We start from the raw sequence: 14,932 nt of genomic DNA, 5'->3' as shown, positions 1-14,932 counted from the left end.
ATATTACCTTTTTATATATTTTCGTTGTTTCTTGTGTAGTGTTTTCATATCATTACGTTCCATGTAGCTTTGTACCTGAAAATTGATTCACCCATACCAAACGCGTATAGAAATGCATCAAACATTCAAAATGGAATTAACTTTGCCTATGGAGGAACTGGAGTATTTGATACCCATATTGATGGACCAAATTTGACTGCACAAATCAACACATTTGAGCAGCTAATTCAACAAAATCTCTACACCAAAACAGACCTTCAATCCTCCTTAGCTCTTGTCAACGCCGGTGGTAATGATTATACCGCACATATACAACATGGCAGCTTCCTTGTAAGTACTAATTTTGTCTACCAATAACTATAATTTTTTTATTTGTTTTTTGTGTCTAACTATTATTTTTTTTAAACAACCATATTGTATGTATACAACAAATTAATCATCCATATAAAATACATTAGAAAAAATATTAGGAGGCATCAGAATTTATTATTTTTAATCATCATTTAGTCATCAACTCAATTTCTTTAGTCTAATAACCCAACAATATATTTTATCACATATCTATAAACATTAATAGCTAATTGATGGCTAAAAATAATAAATTCTGACTCTCTAGCATTCTTCTTAAAATATAAAATACACATTAAAATAATGAGTTAATCAACATATATATTATATATCAACCATGTTACGTATAAACTAAAATCAACTACCAAAATTAGTTATTAGTATAAAATACATATTAAAATACAAAATACATATTAAAAATAAATTAAACAATATATATATAGTGATTGATTTTAGTAAATAATTTTAATATATAAATAATATTTTTGGTTATTTATAATATTAAGAAGACAAAAAATAGTTAAAATTTTATCTTATTTAATAATTAATAAATATTAAATAAAATAAATTTAAATTTTTTATTATTACTAAATATTTTTTTATTATATACAAATATAATAATTAATTTGATAATTAATTTTTAATGTAGACGTATATATTTATAAATATTGTTTATGTTGAGTTGACGATATTATTCTTAAAGAAGTGTTGTTTGGGATGTGTAGGACATACCAAAATTCACTAAATCCCTTGTGGAGCAACTGGCAAGAGATATTAAACGAATCCAAAGCTTGGGAGTGGGGAAAGTGGCAGTGTCGCTATTACAACCAATGGGGTGTTTGCCTGTGATAACTGTCATAGATATGCATATGAATTGCATTGACCTTGTTAACAAAGTCTCCCAAAACCACAACCAACTGTTGAATGATGCGATCAAACAGTTCAACACTCAAGCTGGTAAAACCGTTTTGGTAACACTAGACCTCTACAACGCTTTCCTCTCCGCAATTGATACAATGAACAAAGCACACGATAGTATGTTCTCTCTCATTCCCTTTGATGATTGTAACTAACACTTGATAACTTTAGGCTCTCCAATGACTAACAATCATATTGCTTATTGATATAATGGTTAAAAAAGATATTATATGTTATTTTATAATCAAATTCATTCAAGTCTTTTTTTTTTTATGTCCATCTTTTTTTTCTTCAATTAAAATTTCTAATTATTAATCTTTAAACTGTTGGACCGACTTGGTTAAATTTGATTATCAAAATGAATTAGTCGTATAATATTATCGAAAACTTAAATATGTTAATGTATAACTATATACTTCTTTTTTTACCTCTCCTCATTATTATGTATAGGAAACTCAAGCCTGATGAATCCATTGGAGGAGTGCTGTGTGGCAAACATGGGACATGAATGTGGGGATGTGGATGATAAAGGAGCAAAACAATATAAAGTATGTCAAAATCCTAATCTTGCATTCTTCTGGGACACCGTTCACCCGTCACAAAACGGTTGGAACGCAATCTTCACTTTGTTGCAACCTTCAATAGCCCAATTCACTCTACCGTAAAAACTTGGTGTCATATATGGAATTCTATTCTGTTTTTGCTTTTAAGTTTAGAATCCTCATCAGCTGCACTGTAAAATCCTAAACTAGAATATGGTTTAGTTACTAATTTATAATAATGTTTGAGAGATAATAAAATTTTAGATATTTGTTATATATGTTTTGTCGATTTTTAGCAAATCGATGGTGGTTCGATATCTAGTGGTCTAGGAGCGAAACCTACTCCTCTTTGCAAGTACCAGTTTTCTAAAAGTGCATCAAAGTGTATTCGATTAAACAGATATTGGGAATAAAGATAAAATAAAATTTATAAATCAATAAAAGAAACAAAAAGGAAAGTTTTCAAAAAAAAAAGTGCTGAAAATGGAAATGTTTGCGTTGAAAATAAAAGAAAGCGGTAAAGTGCCTTCGACTGGGTCAAAGGACTTTGGCATAAAAATCTAAAATGCAGAAATATAAATTGAACAATGAAGATAAAGAATACTTGAAAGATAAATTTGTTTGAAAAATAAAGTTTGCAAGAAGATAAATTGACAGAATGAAAACATGGAAGGAACCCTACAGAAAAAGTTACTCGATCGCAGACCCAGGAATTCTCTGGGATGTGAGTGTGCTTGAGTGTTTTTCTGAGTTAAAGTTCTAACCCTTATTCCCTAAAACCTCCTAGTATTTATAATCTACTTTTTTTGTAACGGACAACTAATTACAATTAATTACAAAATCACAGTCTTGAATGCATACTCTTTGGTAACCGTATAAACATTTTCCATGATTTTCTCGCATGACGAAAGCCTCTAACTTCTCCACTACCATAACTGCTCGATCTACTTATTCGAATATCTTGTTCGATTGTCTGTCTCGAAAATCTTGTTCGATTCAGCCTATTCGATTTAATAAAGTAAATGTAATCGAATCCGCATCGATTACCTCTAGCCCACGCTTGCGCGTATATCTTTTCGAAAACCGTTTGAATTCTTCGATTTTTTCATCACTTCGAACTACCTCGCCTTAATCGAAAAATATTTTTCGATCAACAAATTGCCCCCTTGGATTAATGTGTTTGCATTCGATAACATTATTGGAAGATAAAACACTTAATCCAAATTCAAATTCAAATTCAAATTTCAATCCCTTAAATCAGCAATAATTACCATTTAACCTCTCCATTAATGCTAATCTACTCAACATGTTTTCTGAGACTTACGCTTTCTCTTTCCACCACTTCACCTTCTTTGCGAAGTTACCTCTTTTGTATTCCTCCTGTAATAACGACTATAGTAACACTTTAAATTCATCATTCTCGCCCTTGTTCAAATTTTTCTCGAACCCTTGCTCTCCGAATTCCTCCCGTGTTACCCTAAACTTTCAAAACTTCCTTCTTCTCTGTTCTGCAATGGCTACTTCCTCTTCCCGTGCTGCTGCCCAAGACAAGGGTAAAGGTCACATGGTTGCGCCACCAACTCCACCAGCCCTCAATATACTGAATCAAGTCAATGATGAAGTCATTGATGACCCACAACTTCAAACTAATGATACCAGAATCTTAATCCTTTTCATAGTAGGGGGAGATATCCACTGTTTCCTCGGGCCCGTCGAATCCCTGGAGAGGGCAAACAAGAAAACATCTTTCTTCCCCAGTGCACGAGGGAAAGATTTGTTAATTAACCAAACCTTTGATATCTCCCTCTTCATCAATCAGAAACCTTTCAGGAATAATCCAAAAATTAATCTTCGAGTGTCTGATTTTACAGCTTGGTATCAACGCCTCGCCCCGACAAAGACTACTGACTGGGGGGCTCTGGGGATCCAAGAACTGTTACGGCTTTCCCATTTCTCACCTTCAACGCTCCCCTAAATGATTGGAGCTGTGACTTGTTTTTGGAACCGGACAACCAACAACTTCCACCTTCCTTGTGGAATGATTGGTATGTCTCTTTTAAATGTAGTCGCTATCACAGGGCTTCCAATAAATTTTTCAGATTGTACTCCTAATATGCAACCTGAGCGCCACTACAATATTGTCTTATCCACTTCTTACAGTGAGTTCATTGCCAAAAACATGGGTGCAGAAGGCACTTCTGTTACAGATGATGAGCATGTAGCCTTCCTATTCTATTGGCTGAATGCAATCATTTTCTGTTCTCGAAGCGTTTAGATGTCAAAATTTTTTCTTCCCTTGTTTGCTCTACTTCATGAAGGGAAAGCTCTCAATTTGGCCAAACTTCTCCTAGGGCATATCTTTGAAGAACTCGGCCAATTTATACATTGCCTCCGAGACAACTGTATGATTAGTACAAGTGGCCCTCTCTGGCTCCTCCAACTATGGCTTAATGCCATTTTCAAAAATTTCATGACAAAGCCTAGAGGAGGTGGTACTGATAAATAACACATCGAAGACTTTCGATTAGCTGATTACAAGCCCAACTTCCCAAATACACAAACGGATGAAGACCGATTCTGGGCTGTTTTTTCTCTCTTCCACTCTTGTAAAGATTTCTACAATGACAACCTCAATTTTACTCCTTTTATGCGTTGAAATTGTGGTCCCGCTTGGCTTGATCATTTACTCTTCCCAAATGATACTGAAGAAAACGAACTTGCCAATCGTAATTGGGCAAATTTACTAGCTGTCCAAATAATTTCTACAGGGCTACCTCAACACAAAAAAGAAAGGTTTGATGGTTATCAGTGGCTAAGAGAAGGGGGGTTGAATCTTAGCCCCCTTTTTGCTTGATAATACTTGCTGGCCTTTGAAACCACTTCTGGAAACTTTTTGTCTTTTTATCTCGTAACTGGCCACGAGACTTTTTCTTTTGTCTCGTCCCCAACCACGAGACTTTTCTTTTTGTCTCGTCAGTCAGCACGAGATATTTTCAGTTTTATCTCCTGGGCAGCAGAAATAGAAATGGAGTAGAAGAAAGAGAGAATTACACCAAGATATATCCTGGTTCAGCTGCTAAGTGCAAGGCAGCCTACATCCAGTCTCCATCACAATAATGATGAAATTTCACTATAATCATCCTTGATTAATTACTAACACCAATTCTCCCTAGGAACTACCCTTCCTATCCGGGACAAGTTCAGAATCTAAACCCAAACTGAACTTGACTTGGTCGCAGCCAAGCTTTCAACTGTAAAGTGCTAACCCAACTTACAAGGGGATTCCCACAGAATCATGAAACACAACACAGATGTACAAAGGAACTCTAAGGACATCTATGACTTTTTCTTTTAATTTTGTACTCTTTGCCTTTTTTCGCTCTATGGCTTTTTCATACAAACCTCACTGTTTGCCTTTTTCCATGAGACTCAAGACATGACAAAATTAAACAGAAAAATTACAAAATGAGAACATTGAAGGAGAAGAAATTATGTTAGCTTAGGTAGCTCTGAGAATCCTATGCTTTGCACTCTCACTCTTTCTCCTTGAATCAAACCCTAACTGTTCACCCTTACTTATAGGGAGAAGCCTTCAAGGTTGAAACCAAACAAACCAAGCCAATCTTCTTCTTCTTCAAGTCAGAACCGGTTCGGCCAGAGAAAGAGAAGAGATAACTCATGCAAAACCCAACATGCAATTACCTCTAGTCCTTCCTTGGTCACTACTCTTCATCAATCCGAGCCCTTCATCCTTTCCTTGCTCTCCAAGATGAACTTCTGGCCCTTGATGTTTCATGATAATGATAGCTTCATCTGCTCGAATCTCTGCCTCTTCCATCACATAGCCACTGTAGCTACCTCCTGTGGTGGTTGAGCAGAATCAGAGACAAGCCATCCTCTCCAAGGATCTTCTCCTTGCTGGCCGAGATCTTCTTCTTTCTTTTTGGATATGAAGAGCTCGAGATTACCTCACCAAATCTTACCATTCTTGATGAGAATCTCATCCACTACATATTTTTAGTTTACTTTTTCTTGCCATCATTGTGATGGTCTTTCGACGTGCATCTCCTTCCCTTCGGTGAAAAGCTTTTTCTTCCATGGTTTGCTGTGTAATGACCGAATAGAGAAGAAAGAAATGAGAGAGAGCAAAGAGAAATTATGAACAATTAATGAAACAAAGAAAGAGAATAAAAGTGAATTAATTTTCCACTCCCTTTGCTGAGTAGCGTGTAGCTAGATGCAATCAATCATGTCAATCACATTTTCTCTCTCATGGTTCCCAATGCATTAACTTCACTTTAATGAAATTTGAATTCCACCATTTGGTAAAAGGTTGAGATCTGTTGGAAGCAAAAATTTGCTTTCCCTTAATATGTTTCGGACCAAGCATTGGATTTTTGGTTTAATATGGGCTTAATGATGAAATTCATAGAAACTGGCTCAATTAAACAATTCAGCCACCATTTATTTCCTATAAGGCTAAATTTTGATTTCATACTGGGCTTTGGTTTTCCTTTTATATTCGGCCCAAGAAACAAAAATTATTTCAGCCATGGTCTCATCAATTTAATATTAAAACTAAAAAACTGGTCCAATATAAACCTGCATTGTAAAATTATTCAATCAACATATGAAAATTAAGATCAAAATAATAATCTTGAAATTAATCACATTTATAATGTTTGATCATTACTTAAATTAAAACTAGAGTTTTCCAAACTCATCAATCTCCCCCTTGATGACAAACATTATAAAAATTGAAATGGAAAGAAATTTAAGATTTGAGTAAAGAATACTCCCTTTGAATATTTGAATTTTTTTCCCTTTCTAATTGTCATATGGCTCCCCCTTGATGTATGCTTATTTTACCAAGGGAAGCTTCATACCTGTAACAATTTTTATCAAGCGTAAGGCAACAATGTTATTCAACATATTCAGTATACAATGTTGAATGGCTTGATTTATGAGCAGAAATGAATGATAATCAAAACTCATTTGTTATCAATAATTTGATTTTCTGCTCAAACTTTCACACAAAAAATCTGTTATAAAAACATTTTCCAATCATCTCATCAGAACAAGTTATTCATAACCAACAAATATTGTTAAACAGGCAAGGTTATCTCAAAACATAGCAGTTATGTACATGTCTCAAATTAAAGGAACTGCCAAAAATAAACCCAAAATAGCCATCATTATATCAAGGTAAAACAAAATATATCACAATTATAATCAACCAAACATTTTACCAAGATAAACAACATTCAACTGCAGCAATCACAGGATAAAACAAATGCATTATCAACATGCATTATCAAGCATCAGCTGTATCATTTTAACAAGGGTGATCATGAATTCTTAAAAGAATTTCATCTCCTGTTTTCCATTTTCAATTTTCAGAACCAATTCCTCCCCCTTTTGGCATCAAGGGGCACCTGCAAAAAGAATATGACATAGCAAACATAATATCCAAAATATTTCCAGAAGTGTCCACAGAGTATCACAGAGTTATAGTACTAACAGCAACAAGCCAAAACAGAGTATCAAATTGAGCCTAAGTGTGCCAATATCAAACAGTAAATAGAAGTTTAATCATCAGAGAGATGAAAATCAGATGCTTCAGCCCCTTCTTCACTTGCATTTTCTGGATCCTCATCAAGACTTTCTAGCATCAAACTGACTTTATCTTTGCATCTTCCCCAAGCTTTCTCATTTTCATACGCTAACTTGCGTCCTGCTTTATGGAATTGTATCAGGAGTTCTGACATATTTGAAAATTCAGTGAGAATTTCCCTAATGGATTCGGTTGCCTTGGAAGATTCGGGCCAACTCTCATAGTCGCTCTCCGAAGCCCCAGATTTCTTGCCCTTTGTTCCCTTAACCGCTCCACCTCCCTTAATCATTGACACTTTGTTCTCTATAGTCTCATTCAAAAGGTCAACTTTAAAGTATTCAAAGATGCTGGTTAAGAACATACCATAGGGCAGATTTGCCTTTTTGGTGCTCTTTACCGAATCCCACATATGACGGATCATAAGATAACCAAAAGATATTGGAGTAGATGTAACAAGTGCAAAGATGATTAGAGAATCAGAAAGTGTTACTCTATTGTGGGAGCCACTTTGAGGAGTCAGAATATGTGTGATAATCCTGTGAAGCAAGGAGTTGGTTGGTCCGAGAGCTTTGTGGGTAGGAGTAGTGCCATCCAAGCCAGAGAGATTCTCACAGATGTGTTGGAGAACAACCTTGTAGGGAACGCCGACCTGTGAGTCCCACTTTTTGGCCATGTATGCTCGCGGCCCTTCCTCCTTGTAGCCCAAGGCCGTCCCAATGGTGGCAGTATCAAGAGTGATGTGAACTCTCTTCACATATGAATGTATGGTACCATCTATAAATCTCATGTTGGCGTAGAACTCTCGAACTAGACCTGGGTAAACTGGCTTCTGGATGTGAAGCAGAGGAGTCCATTGAAGCAGTTCAAAAAGAGGAGATACATTTATCCCCTTGTTGGTGAGAGAGTCCAGGTTGACAAGGTAGGTTGCACAGAGATGACGCTTTTCTAGGACTTCTTTATGGAATTCATATGAAGCGCAGGAATTGAATCGGGCAGGGTCATAGTGAGAGTATATCTTGCTGAATTTGTTCTTGAAGTCCAAAGATTCCAGGTTTGCAGGTTCCTTGGTGTTGTGCAGAGCAAATCCTTTTGATTTCTGGCCACTCTTCCTGGGTGTGGCTTTCTTCTGTGGAGATGGTGGTGGAGACGGAATAGGTGATGTGTGAGACTCTTCCTCTTTCTCCACGGGAACTCTCTCTTTCTTCTTCCTTGAAGAAGTTTTTGTAGCTATGACCTTCCTACGCATGGTGTCTGTTTGCTTTGAGGGAGGTGAGGGAGAAGATGATGATGTAGAGTGAATATAGATGTGGGTATGAGATTGTGGAGTGGACGGTTTTTGAGAGAAGAGAATGAGTTCGCTTTTCCTAGGAGCAGTTTTCTTTTTCATGGTAGTGAAAATGGAGAAGTGGGATATGAAGGGGTTGAGTAGAAACTGAATAGAATGAGGGAGGAGGGAGGTTAGAGAAGCAATAAATGTGGAGTGGATAGAAAATTGAGGGGAATTAAATGTCGATTAAGTGGCGGTTAATACCTAAGGAGTTTCTCCTTTTTATTTGAAATAAATTGAAAGGTGGTTTCCTAGAATCAAGGGATTAGGTGAAGAGAAGGATTTGATTTGACAATAACCACTTCCAATAAGATTTGATGAGACAACAAAAAGATATTTTGATTTTCAGAGAGAGAAACTAACAAAACAGTCAGAATGGGTTCAAGAGAATTTGGTGGGGCCCATGAGAATTAATTTTTGGCACTGTCTCCCCTTTGATCACAGCCCTTCCAACACTTTTATTTTTATCTCGTCCATTCCTACGAGACAAAACTGAGCAGAATCAATATTTCACAAGTTATCAATAGAACTTAAATCAAGCATTCCCAAACTTTTTCTCAAGGTGCAGAATCTGTCTTCACAGAGGGGTTTTGTAAAAATATCAGCAAGTTGGTCTTCAGATTTTACAAATTGAATATCAATAGTACCCTTTTGCACATGTTCTCTAATGAAATGATATTTTATCTCAATGTGCTTGGTTCTTGAGTGCAAAACAGGATTTTTTGAGATGTTAATAGCACTCATATTATCACAAAATAAGGGTATACTATTGATCTTTAACTTGTAATCTTCCAACTGTGTTTTTAACCAAATTAATTGAGAACAACATGCAGATGCGGAAATATATTCAGCTTCAGCCGTGGATAGAGCCATTGTGGCTTATTTTTTGCTTGACCACATGTTGAGTGAACTTCCAAGGAAGCAACACATGCCGGATGTGCTCCGTCTATCCACTCTATCTCCCGCATAATCTGCATCACAAAACCCTACTGCACAAAAGTCATCAGATTTAGAATACCACAAGCCATAATCACTAGTTTCCTTAATGTATCTAATGATGCGCTTAACGACCGAAAGATGGGATTCTTTTGGGTGAGATTAAAATCTTGAACATACACCCATACTTTGAACAATGTCCGGTCTAGAAGAAGTAAGGTACATGAGTGACCCTATCATTCCTCTATACCTTGTTTCATCCACATCTTTGCCATCATCATCCTTTTCAAGTTTTGTGTTAGGATGCATTGGTGTACCCATTGGTTTGGAACTTTCTAGGCCAAACTTTTTGATAAGTTCTTTTGCATACTTTTCTTGGTGAATAAAAGTACCACTAAGAGTTTGTTTAATTTGGAGGCCAAGAAAGAAAGTTAGCTCTCCCATTAAACTCATCTCAAACTCACTAGTCATGAGTTTTCCAAACTCTTCACACAAGGACTCATTGGCCGAACCAAAAACAATGTCATCCACATAAACTTGAACAAGGAGAATATCATCATTAGATGCTTTAATGAATAAAGTAGTGTCGGTGGTACCCCTTTGAAATTGATTTTCCAACAAGAAGGCACTAAGCATTTCATACCAAGCTCTTGGAGCTTGTCTAAGACCATAAAGAGCCTTAGATAGTTTAAAAACATGATTTGGGAAATTTTTATGTTCGAAATCGGGGGGTTGTGCCACATACACTTCTCTATCAATAAATCCATTAAGGAAAGCACATTTAACATCCATTTGAAACATTTTGAAACCCTTATGGGCAGCATAGGCAAGAAGCAATCTAATTGCTTCCATTCTAGCTACCGGAGCAAAAGACTCATCAAAATCTATACCCTCTTCTTGATCGTAACCTTGGGCCACTAATCTAGCCTTGTTACGAACAACTTGTCCATCCTCACCAAGTTTATTTTTAAACACCCACTTAGTACCCGTAACTTTCTTACCATCCGGATGAGGTACTAGTGTCCAAACCTCATTCTTGTCGAATTGAGCAAGCTCTTCTTGCATTGCTTTGACCCATGATGGATCCTCAAGAGCTTGTTTGACATTATTGGGCTCCATATGTGACAAGAGGGAAAAATTGCTTGGTTCGGATTGCCTTTTGGTTGAGGATCTTGTTGTTACACCTTGAGAGGGATCACCAATTATAAAGTCATGAGGATAACCCCTCATAGACTTCCATTCTCTAGGCTTCTGAAGTGGTGTTGAGCTTTGATGAGTTTCTGGTGGTCTCACTGTTTCAGTTTCTCGTGTCTGCTCAGGAGACAAAATGGAAATATCCCCTTTAATCTGACGAGACAAAACTGGACTGGCAGATTCTTCATTTTGAGCAGATTTGGGATTTTCTTTACTTATTCCAGCCTCTTCACAATCTGAATCATTATCTATCACAGTACTGGGAATTAAATTAGAATCACAAAAAGTAACATGTATGGATTTCTCTATGGTTCTATGTTCTTTGAGATAAACCCTATAAGCCTTGCTTGTGGTGGAGTATCCAACAAACATTCCTTCATAGGATTTTGGATCAAATTTTCCAAGATTTTCTTTATTGTTAAGTACAAAACATTTTCATCCAAAAACATGAAAATACTTAAGATTTGGAGGGGTTCCTTTCCATAGCTCATAAGGGGGTTTTCTTCAACCCTTTTCTAATAATTGTCCTATTTAAAATGTAACAAGCTGTATTTACAGCTTTAGCCCATAAAAATTTAGGAGTCTCATTCTCACAAAGCATGGCCCTAGTCATCTCTTGAAGGCTTCTATTCCTTCTCTCAACCACCCCATTTTGTTGAGGGGTTCTAGGACATGAAAAGTTATGAGAAATCCCAAAGTCATCACAGAATTTTTTAAAATCTTGGTTTTTAAATTCTCTTCTGTGATCACTTCTCAAATGAGCAATTTTTAAATCTTTTTCATTTTGAATTTTCTTGCAAAGAATTGAAAAGGCATGAAAAGCATCATTTTTATGAGCAAGAAAAAGTACCCAACCAAATCTAGAGTAATCATCTACCACCACAAGACCATAGTGTTTACCTCCTAAACTTTGAGTTCTTGTTGGACCAAAAAGATTAATGTGTAACATCTCTAATGGCCTTTTGGTTGAGATTTCATCTTTTGGTTTAAAAGAGGATTTTACTTGTTTGCCCAATTGGCAAGCATCACAAGTAAGATCCTTATCAAATTTGATATTTGGAATTCCTCTAACCAAATTTTTCTTAACTAGCTTAGAAATTTCATACATGCTAGCATGACCCAACTTTCTATGCCATAGCCATTTTTCAGATTCAAGAGAAGTAAAACATATTACATTTTGTTCTTTCAAGTCCTCAAGAGTTAATCCATACACATTATTGCACCTTTTAGCTTCAAATAAAATATCTCCAGTTTTCTCACAAACAACCAAACACACAAACTTCCTAAAAATAACTTCAAAACCAAAATCACACAATTGGCTAACACTAAGTAAATTATGTTTCAAACTATTTACAAGAAGAACATCATTTATACAAGATGAAAAGCTTTTACCAACTTTCCCAACAGCCACTATTTTTCCTTTTGCATCATCACCAAAAGTGACAAGTCCTCCATCATATTCATCAAGCTTTATGAAGAAGGTTGTCTTTCCGGTCATATGCCTAGAGCATCCGTTGTCCATATACCACATATTCTCCTTCCGTTTGGATGCTAGGCACAGCTGCTCAACATGGTCAGCCATAAGGCATGGTTGAGACTTTGTTTCAGATTCTTCATTGTCTTCAGAGTCATTTTCAAGATCTTTCCATGATGCCATCAGTCCCTTCTTCTTCCCTTTCTTCGGTTTTTCTTCCTTCTTCAACTTAGGGCAGTCAAATTTGAAGTGCCCCATTTTTTTACAGTTGTAGCAAGTCACCTTGCTGAAATCTCTCTTCTGTTTTCTTGAGCTGCCTCCTTTGCCTCTCTCCTTGAGCTTTACCATTTTCCTGAATTTTTTTGCAAACAACACAAATTCATTTTCAGATGAGTTATCACTGGATTCATCATCCAGAGGGTTAGTGACAGATGAAAAAGCTATTCCTTTCTTTTTTGAATCTTTTTTCAAATAGGTGTTTTCAAAAGTAAGTAAATTTTCTCTCAAATCATCATAAGTCATAGAGTCAAGACCACTACTCTCAGAGATAATTAAAGCTTTTGTTTCCCACTCTTTTGTGAGACATCTCAACACTCTTCTCACTAGCACAGATTCAGGATACTTGATTCCCATAGCATCCAAGCCAACAATAATGGTGTTGAAGCGCTCAAACAGCTCATCAATGGATTCTCCTTTCTTCATTGCAAACATTTCATATTCTCTATTTAACATATTTATCCTGGTCTTCTTCACAATGGTTGTTCCTTCATGAGTAACTAGGAGTTTGTCCCAGATTTCCTTTGCTGTTGCACAACGTGATACCCGTCGGTATTCCTCAAAGCTGATAGCATAATTTAGCAGATTGATAGCCTTGGCGTTGGGTTCAACCTTCTTTCTATCTTCTTCGGTCCAGCTTGCTTCTGGTTTAGGAGTGACAACTCCTTCGGCACTCGTTACGGTTGGATATTGGGGACCTTCCAGGATTATCTTCCAAAGTCTGTAGTCCACTGCTTGCACAAAGATCTTCATCCTCTCCTTCCAATAGGTGTAATTTTTCCCATTGAAAAGAGGAGGTCGGTTGCTTGATTGTCCTTTGGTTAGATTGTAGGACACCAGATTTGAGCCACTGTTTTCTGCCATTCGGATCTTTACTCCAAGCTGCAAAGCTTGATCTCTTTGAGACCAAGCTCTGATACCAATTAATGGTTATCAGTGGCTAAGAGAAGGGGGGTTAATCTTAGCCCCTTTTTTGCTTTATAATACTTGCTGGCCTTTGAAACCACTTCTGGAAACTTTTTGTCTTTTTATCTCGTAACTGGCCACGAGACCTTTTCTTTTGTCTCGTCTCCAGCCACGAGACTTTTTTTTTGTCTCGTCAGTCATCACGAGATATTTTCAGTTTTATCTCCTGGGCAGCAGAAACAGAAATGGAGTAGAAGAAAGAGAGCATTACACCAAGATATATCCTGGTTCAGCTGCAAGTGCAAGGCAGCCTACATCCAGTCTCCATCACAATAATGATGGAATTTTACTATAATCATCCTTGATTATAAACACCAATTCTCCCTAGGAACTACCCTTCCTATCCGGGACAAGTCCAGAATCTAAACCCAAACTGAACTTGACTTGGTCGCAGCCAAGCTTTCAACTGTAAAGTGCTAACCCAACTTACAAGGGGATTCCCACAGAATCATGAAACACAACACAGATGTACAAAGGAACTCTAAGGACATCTATGGCTTTTTCTTTTAATTTTGCACTCTCTGCCTTTTTCCGCTCTATGGCTTTTTCATACAAACCTCACTGTTTGCCTTTTTCCATGAGACTCAAGACATGACAAAATTAAACAAAAAAATTACAAAATGAGAACATTGAAGGAGAAAAAATTCTGTTAGCTTAGGTAGCTCTGAGAATCCTATGCTTTGCACTCTCACTCTTTCTCCTTGAATCAAACCCTGACTGTTCACCCTTACTTATAGGGAGAAGCCTTCAAGGTTGAAACCAAACAAACCAAGCCAATCTTCTTCTTCTTCTTCAAGTCAGAACCGGTTCGGCCAGAGAGAGAGAAGAGATAACTCATGCAAAACCCAACATGCAATTACCTCTAGTCCTTCCTTGGTCACCACTCTTCATCAATCCGAGCCCTTCATCCTTTCCTTGCTCTCCAAGATGAACTTTTGGCCCTTGATATTTCATGATGATGATAGCTTCATCTGCTCCAATCTCTGCCTCTTCCATCACGTAGCCACTGTAGCTACCTCCTGTGGTGGTTGAGCAGAATCAGAGACAAGCCATCCTCTCCAAGGATCTTCTCCTTGCTGGCCGAGATCTTTTTCTTTCTTTTTGGGTATGAAGAGCTCGAGATTACCTCACCAAATCTTATCATTCTTGGTGAGAATCTCAGCCACTACATATTTTTAGTTTGCTTTTTCTTACCATCATTGTGATTGTCTTTCGACGTGCATCTCCTTCCCTTCGGTGAAAAGCTTTTTCTTCCATGGTTTGATGTGTAATGACCGAATAGAGAAGAAAGAAATGAGAGAGAGAAAAGAAAAGCTATTAATTAATTAAACAAAGAA

The 14,932-nt window shown here is 36.8% G+C and overlaps 1 protein-coding gene across 1 annotated transcript in view; it reads left to right on the top strand.

The window, feature by feature from the left end:
- Positions 1 to 2,104, top strand: part of LOC107616973 (GDSL esterase/lipase At5g03610-like) — a 5,857-nt gene extending 3,753 nt beyond the window's left edge. Inside the window, exons 3-5 of the mRNA XM_016318824.2 lie at positions 68 to 330; positions 1,074 to 1,383; positions 1,717 to 2,104. Of these exons, the coding sequence (XP_016174310.2) occupies positions 68 to 330; positions 1,074 to 1,383; positions 1,717 to 1,931 (788 nt within the window). The 3' untranslated portion in view covers positions 1,932 to 2,104. The remainder of the gene's footprint in view (positions 1 to 67; positions 331 to 1,073; positions 1,384 to 1,716) is intronic.

The sequence above is a fragment of the Arachis ipaensis genome, chromosome B09 (assembly GCF_000816755.2).
Source record: "Arachis ipaensis cultivar K30076 chromosome B09, Araip1.1, whole genome shotgun sequence".
Taxonomy (NCBI): domain Eukaryota; kingdom Viridiplantae; phylum Streptophyta; class Magnoliopsida; order Fabales; family Fabaceae; genus Arachis; species Arachis ipaensis.
This window is presented reverse-complemented; position numbering and strand designations above follow the sequence as displayed.